At 40.7% G+C, this 8155-nt stretch overlaps 1 protein-coding gene across 1 annotated transcript; it reads right to left on the reverse strand.

Moving 5' to 3' along the window:
• Positions 1–439: 439 nt before the first annotated feature.
• Positions 440–1291, reverse strand: LOC130917094 (coxsackievirus and adenovirus receptor homolog). Its single transcript, XM_057838182.1, has one exon. The coding sequence runs from the start codon at positions 1289–1291 to the stop codon at positions 440–442; it is 852 nt and encodes a 283-aa protein (XP_057694165.1).
• Between the last annotated feature and the right edge of the window lie 6864 nt (positions 1292–8155).

Consider the following 8155-nt stretch of genomic DNA (forward strand, 5'->3'; position numbering starts at 1 on the left):
ATATTACGAGGAATATAAGTTTGAAGCAGTGTGGTATCACCTGTCTTTATGCTTTACTACAGCGTTTGTTTGTAAATATTCTTTATTTGAAGGTGAACTCCACCATAATTTCTGCTGCTACAGCGTTTTATTTTATTTACTCTTTTTTAGGTGTTGAAATAAAGTTGATGTTTTTTTTACTTTACAAAATGTGCTTTTTTTTTTTTTTTTTTACCCTAAGTGTAACCTTTCAGTTTTCTGTCAATTTCAACATTTAGATATGTATTTTTAAAAAAAAGACAACCGACATACTTGAAATAACATAGAACCTGTTTATTAGATTCAAAAGTGAGATTAAAGTGAGATAATGCTGAAAAATCAAGATGCCTTTGTGGTAAAAGACTTAACATAACAATGTCAACAATTTTTTATCAAACATTAACAAATGAACAACATTGAATTATTTTTCCATTTCAATGTCCTGGGGTTGCTCTTTTCGTTTGCGGTAGAGGAATATGGCAAAGACAACTATGACAATGAAGAGTGTGGTGATAGTGACAACGATTGCAGCGACTGCAGTGGTTGTCAGCAATCGTGGACTGCTCACACTGTTGTCCCGCAGTGAACAGTCCAGGTGAAGGTCACAGTGTTTGGTGCCCACCATACTTTCCACCGTGCAGCGATAGCTTCCACACTCCCGCTCGGTGATGTTGAAATGCAAGGTGGCTCCTGTGGGGTCCACAGTGGCCTGAGGAGGCAAGACCTTATTTCCGCTGGACTTGGACCAGATGTAATGCAAAGGTGGGGTGCCTTGCAGAGAGCTGCATTTCAGCGTCATACTGTTGTCTTCTTCGTCCACACTGCAGAGAGGCTGACTGGGTGCCTCTATGACTGTCAGGTCTAAGATCTTCTTGTCCAGTTCTGGTAACTTCTTCACCAGACAGCGGTACATCTCCGTGTCTGACGGACGTACATCTTTGATGATGATAGACGCGTCTCCGTTTTGGGGATCGGCTGACGTGAAGTGGACCCTCCCTTCCATTGGTTTGTACAAATCGGAATACAAGCGGCCGCCAGTAAACCAAATGATGGGTTGCTCCTCTCGGTCTGCAGACTCAATACTCCACGAGACCTCCGTGTACTGCTGAGAGTCCACGGTGTGAGTGTACACACAGGGTAGCTGGACACTTGACCCCCTGGCGACGTAGTAGTGGTTCATTTCCTTCTGGATTTCCAGAGGGCATGCTGGACAAATGTTGAAAAACACTCCCAGGAGGACAGAAGGCCAAAGGAAGTGCCACATCATCGCCATGTATACACCTGCAAGTAAAAGACAAAAACATACTGGAATTAATCAAACACATTTTAGGATTTTTTTTTTTTCTATCACTATAAAGCAGGGGTGGGCAAACCGGTCCTCGAGGGCCGCAGTGGGTCCTGGTCTTTGTTCCAACTGATTCAGCACACACAGTATAACCAATGAGGTTTCAGTGGAAACAAGGAGCACCTGACTGCAATCAACTGATTGCACTTGTAAGAAACCAGATTGGTGAAAGGCTGTCCTCATGATGGGTATGAACAAAAACCCGCACCCACTGCGGCCCTTTGTGGAATTAATTGCCCACCCCTGCTATAAAGCATAGACTTCACATCAGCAATCATGTTTTCATTATAAATGTAAAAACAATGGAAAACAGAATAACACTGACATCAGTTAAATGTATTTTACCTCGATCCAAGTTTAAATGTTTTCAATCAGTCATGTTTACTCTTTAAATAAAAACTATACAATTGAAGACAGCAATTTTTTTCCCCAAGTGTTAAAATAAATGGAAAACACAAACACTGCCACAATAACATGTTTTTTTGCATGATTACAAGTATAAAAGTTATCAGTCATCAATGCTTAGACTATCAAATGAAATTAAAAGAAAAAAAGTTAACGCTGCACTATTCAGCTTATGTGGAAACATGATCAATACAAAACACCACAATTCCAATGTCTCTCAAAACAAGTAAATAGGATTTCTTACTTGCTTATCTTTAGGAAGGAAGATGCACACCAACGACAGCAACACTTGTCTGCTTCTTTGGCATTTGGAGTAGTAATTCATCACGAAAAAGCAACTTATATCGGAAAGAGAAAATCAAAGCATCAAAGAGTTGAAAGGGCTCCTCTCATCGTGACGTCATGCTATTTGTTGACACGCCTCCGCCGCCATGACAGACGGCTTCGTGTACCGCGACTTCCGCTTTACTTCCGTAGTTGCGCTCGCGTTTTCAGGTTTACACGTGCTCTAAACGTTGACACTAGGACGAATAATGGCCTTGTATTAAAAATTTGTCGCAAAATACCCAGGAGAAAATTATCTGTCCTAGTATAGACGTCAGGACCATGGGTTTTCCTGTTTACACCACATACACCTCCAACAGACAAACAAAAACGTTTAGAAGAAACATGACAATGCTCAAAGTGATCGCATGAAAACTTCAAGTCAAGGTTATTTGTATCATAGCCACTACTTTTCACAATGTCGTACTTTTGAATTCTATACGTATGACAATCAGTATGTATATTTTTTAAGCAGTTGCATGGTCATGGTCTAATTTAACCAAAGGAGGGCGACATAACGAACTCAAAACTTTCTTTACTAGCGAAATATTTTTATCTTTGCATTCAGCCACCCCAACACCAGTGACGTGCGGTCAGGGGAGGCAGGTGAGGCAGAGCCTCACCTGTCATCATGACAAAAAAATAATTATAGCATCAAATTTATATTAATATTTGTCCATTGCTCTTTATGTATGACTCATTTCAAACATTTTTTATAGTCAAAATCGCTGAATTTGCCCATTTCCTGTTCAAATAACGAAATGAAACGAGAGGTGCGGCAGCAACGAGTAAAGCCTCACCTCTGATTGCGCAATCCATAACAAACTGGGTTGATACATGGAATTGGAGCGTGCTGGTTGCCGTACATCTGCATGTCGCCATTATAATGTTTCCAGATACGTTTACTTGACCTGATTTTCCACAGTCTGGCTAATGTCTTTAACCCTTAAAGTTTAATTTTTGTTAGCGACATATTTAGTTTTGCTGATGGGAAATAAAACCGCAGTGAAAAGGCACAGCTTGCGGCAGATAGTACTCTGCCGCACTGAAAGGGGGCGTACGTGAAACTGGACTTTCCGTCAAAAGTGGACGCGATTAACAACACCGGAGCTAAAAGGTGTGCTTCAAACTACGGGACAGAAGATAACTCGCGCTTTTCAAACAGATTGGTACACCCGAAAAGACTGGCTATGTGGCTGTCCTTCGAAAAAATCGGCTTTGCTGCTTTCCCTGCCTTTTTTTCTCAACTTGTGCCAATGTCTGGACTAACACGAGATATTGTGACATTAAAAAACTACCACGAAGCCTCAGCAAACACGAGAGCTCGACCACTCACATTCAAAGCCTGATTGCTTTAAAAACTTTTGGAAGCTCAAGGATCGATTTGGCTTTGACGAACAGCGGAAGCTCAACGGTAGCATCCAGAATGCTAAGGTAAAGAGTTTGAAATACCTTATTAATGCAACCTGCATCCTAGCTAAACAGGAGTTAACATTTCGTGGTAACGATGAGCGTGTAAGCTCTTCTAAACGTGGCATATATGTAGAACGATTACATGGTTTTGCTAAGAAAGATGAAAGGTTAGCTAGACATTTGGACACATCCACTGTGTGTTCTTGCTTGTCAAATAGAACACATCGATCTAATTGAAGCAATCCTCTCCATTGAGGCGGAGAGATTTTTTTAAGGTAAAGGAAAATAAGGAGTACTTTTACAAAAAGGGCGTAGGTTTGCATAGGGACGGTAGGGACATAACACTACCAACTTTTCAGGATGCTAAAATTGTCCCCACCAACGTTTAAGCAACCTTACCTTTTTTGCATGATATAATGTTCAGTTATATAGAGAATTTAGATCTTTCAATAGTTCCATATGTTGTAAGGATAGAATTGACCCTACCATTATTAAGTAAATTATTTTCATTATGTTTATGCTATTAAAAACCAGACATTTATTCAGGAAGTTTTCAAAATGTTTCTTTAGTATTTTTTGAAAACAAAGGTTTGAATCGAACAGTGTATCATCTGAACCAATGCACATAAAAGTTATTATCAGTAGATAAGGATTTATTTTGCATTGATCATTTTGTCTATTAATTAACTAGGTTCATATACATGAGAAATGTGGCCCTTTGCCCCCTTCATCCAATCTGTTTGGTCTTATTAATGTCCTAACTAAATTTTGGCCTTAAATAAAATATTCTTTGTTTTTCTTTTCACACTTTTTGTTTAGCAATCTGTAATAAATTGATTAAAGTATCAGAATTACAAGTTTTTTAAAAAAACTGAATATTTCACTAAAGGTCAGAATTGAATTCTGTGGTTTTGTACACCACTCTTTACTCTCATTTATGTTGCATGAATTATCGCAAATGCATGTTATTTTCTTACTTTTACGTATCGATAATATGTACCGTGTGTGCGTGTTTTGTGAAGAATGCTGATGAGATATGAAATAACCAGTAGCCAATTGAATAAGCTACCCTTTTTGGTTTATATATTTGGAAATCTGACACTAAAGGAGTCAGTGCCTCACCAACCATGAACCTCACCGCACGTCACTGCCCAACACACACATACACCGACGCACCCACTGTTTTACAATCACGGGGCTTTTCAAAGAAATGTCAAATCTCTCAATCTGACTCCAAATTAAGGGATTTTTTTTCTTATTAAACAGCTTCAGAGACCTATACCCAAGAAGAAACTCATTCATCCAATGTTCAAAACAAGATTTAGTTTGAAAGTATCTGCATTTGTGAAGAAGAAAAAAAATCACATTGATCACATAAACAAATATTTATTTGTGCCAAACATTTCAAACTTAATTGAATCCACTGTCCACTTTGAAAGATCAATTTGTTTGGACTGAAACCAGCTCCGCGTATCCCTCCAGAACAATTGCACTATATCACACTGAAAAAACAAATGTTCAAGATTATCAATGTCATTTTCAAAAAACACAAAACAATTGTGCACAAAATTAAAGATTTAAGTTCCCGGGAGTCTATGACCTGTTTGTCGCACACATATAGGCTGATATTTGTTTAATCAGAAAATACGTTTTCTAAAGTTAAGCATTTCAAATTCACTTCTGATGGCACTAATAGCCTATCAGCCCATAGAGAGCACCCATGAATAGACAATAATAGCACTTTCAGTAGTGGATGCTGAATTCCTTACAAACACTGCAAGTCAAGTATTATTTATGTTCATGGCCCTCAATCACAACAGTGTCTTCGTTGGGGCACGGGATGAACTTACTTACCTTTGGCACATAACAGGTGGTGGCAATAGCTAAATCACACTTGCAGCAAGTTAAAATGGACAGAACAGGTGGTGGTAATAGCTAAATCACACTTGCAGCCAGTTAAAATGGATTCAAGTTGACTCAACCTCTGTCCTGTGTCCTTGTGTGTACCAAATTGAGCATGCAGAGAAGAAAGAAGACCAAAGAACTGTCTGAGAACTTGAGAAGCAAAATTGTGAGGAAGCATGGGCAATCTCAAGGTTACAAGTCAATCTCCAAAGACCTGAATGTTCCTGTGTCTACCGTGTGCAGTGTCATCAATAAGTGTAAAGCCCATTTTTACTAACCTCCCTAGATGTGGACGGAAAAGAAAAATTGATGAGAGATTTCAACCAAAGAGTGTGCGGATGGTGGATAAAGAACCTCGACTAACATCCAAACAAGTTCAAACTGTCCTGCAGTCCGAGGGTACAAAAGTGTCAACCCGTACTATCCGTTGGGGTCTGAATGAAAAGGGACTCTATAGTAGGATACCCAGGAAGACCCCACTTCTGACCCAGAGACAAAAAAAAGCCAGGCTGGAGTTTGCCAAAACTTACCCGAGAAAAGCCAAAAACATTTTGGAAGAATGTTCTCTGGTCAGATGAGACAAAAGTACACCATTTTGGGAAAAGGCATCAACATAGAGTTTACGGGGGGGGGGTGAGGCCTTCAAAGTAGAGAACACGGTCTCCAAAGTCAAACGTGGCGGAGGTTCCCTGATGTTTTGGGGTTGCTTGGCTGCCTCTGGCACTGGACTGCTTGACCGTGTGCATGGCATTATGAAGTCTGAAGACTGCCAACACATTTTGCAGCATAATATAGGGCCCAGTGTGAGAAAGCTGGGTCTCCCTCAGAGGTCATGGGTGTTCCGGCAGCAGGACAAGGATCCAAAACACACTTTAAAAAGCACTAGAACATGGTTTGAGAGAAAGCACTGGAGACTTCTAAAGTGGCCAGCAATGAGTCCTGACCTGAATCCAGGAGAACACCTGTGGCGATATCTGAAAATGGCAGTTTGGAGAAGGCACCCTTCAAATGTCAGAGACCTGGAGCAGTTGGCCAAAGAAGAATGGTCTAAAATTCCAACAGAGCATTGTAAGAATCTCATTGATGGATACCGGAAGGGTTTGTTCGCAGTTATTTTGTCTAAAGTAAAGATACACGATAATATCGGTCACCGATAATTATCGGCCGATAATGGCAATTATGACGTCACACAGATAATCCAGATAATAAAAAAATTCAAACGATAATGCAATCCGATAATTATATACTTGATTTAGCCTCCAAATGTGCGCAACCGAAGAATTCAGCACGCCGCCTCCTCAACCCCTCCCCTCTCTGAAGCCCGAGGGAGGAGGGGATGAGGAGGCGGAGTTACACGACAAGAAGTAGTTGAATATTATGGCGGCTGTCACAAAAAAAAAAGACGCTCCCACCATCTGCGAAACATGTACCGTAGAAGTTCCATGAGGCAGAAAGAACGCGTACTCATTCAAAACCACTAACCCAGCAGCCATTTAAAACTGCATCACAAAGATTTTTGGAACGAATACGAGTCTGCTGCTAGCGGGAATGCTAAAGCTATTGTAAACACTAACAAAGTTAAACTACAGGGCTTGTGACGATACAGAGTCGGGCTGTTTGGGAATGCAGCCCAAGGCGGGTGGTAAATTCGCATCTAGGCTAAACACCGGCAAGACTGGAGACCGATAGTCGGCAAGTAGCCGTCTTCCGACGGAGCCCGCCGCTCTGGCCGGTCCGCCTATGGCGAGGCGGGCCGAGCCGAGCGGTACCCCGGCTTGGGGACCTCCGGCGAACACCCCGGTTTCTCGAGCGTTCCCCCACGGCGTGCGAGCAGAGCCAGGACCCGAATACGCCGCGGCGAACCGGCTAGGGCGGGCGAATTATCCAGTACGAACGTAGCTGCCGCCGCCGCCAAATCAAGACACGGTTGTTGTTTTTTTTACCTAAATGACCCGAGAACCAAAGCCCTGGATAAAAAAAATAATGCAGTTTATACCACCACCATTCTTCATGAAAAAGTGATGTCCAGTAAGCGAGCTTATCATGACGGCACGGTGGTTAGATGATAATTTAAACATGGAGAAAACGAAGTCAGCCAGTCAATAATGCATTCAGTATGTAAAATGACGAGCGGTCAAATGACTTTGTAACGCTGCCTTTATTTTCGGCTTAACAAAACTCGGGCACAAAACAACACGCGCGCGGGTGCGAGTTCCAACTCCGTCCAAATAGTACTGCCGTGTATCAGTTTAGCTGCTGTAACGCAAATGTCGTGAAAGCCGCAAATGTAAACAAAGCGCTGCAGAATGGGTACATGACATCGCGCTCTTTTGAGTTAATCATTTTCACAGTGTGCAACAAAGCATATAACATTAGCAATCACTTTTCAAATTATTTAACTTATTTCTCTGATCAATTACAGTCACAGTAGATAATCAAATTCTTAAATCAATATTCTGTAGCCACAAATATTATTCAAAATCTTTCCTTCTTCCAAGTTTTTTTTTTTTTTTTTTTTTTAGGATTAATTAGAATAATGTATTGCTTAAAACAAGGCTGTTAAGATTATTTTCAGCTAGCTATTTTTCTTCCAAGAAATCTGAGAGAAATACACTTGAAGCGATGGCAGATAATTTCACTTATTGCCAATAGATTTACACTTAAAACTGACTAGTTTTAAGGTTTGTTTTGCAGTGTATTAATGTTATATATGTTAGGAATGGCTTACTTTTAAAGGCATTTTTT

This window comes from Corythoichthys intestinalis, chromosome 6 (assembly GCF_030265065.1).
Source record: "Corythoichthys intestinalis isolate RoL2023-P3 chromosome 6, ASM3026506v1, whole genome shotgun sequence".
Classification (NCBI taxonomy): Eukaryota; Metazoa; Chordata; class Actinopteri; order Syngnathiformes; family Syngnathidae; genus Corythoichthys; species Corythoichthys intestinalis.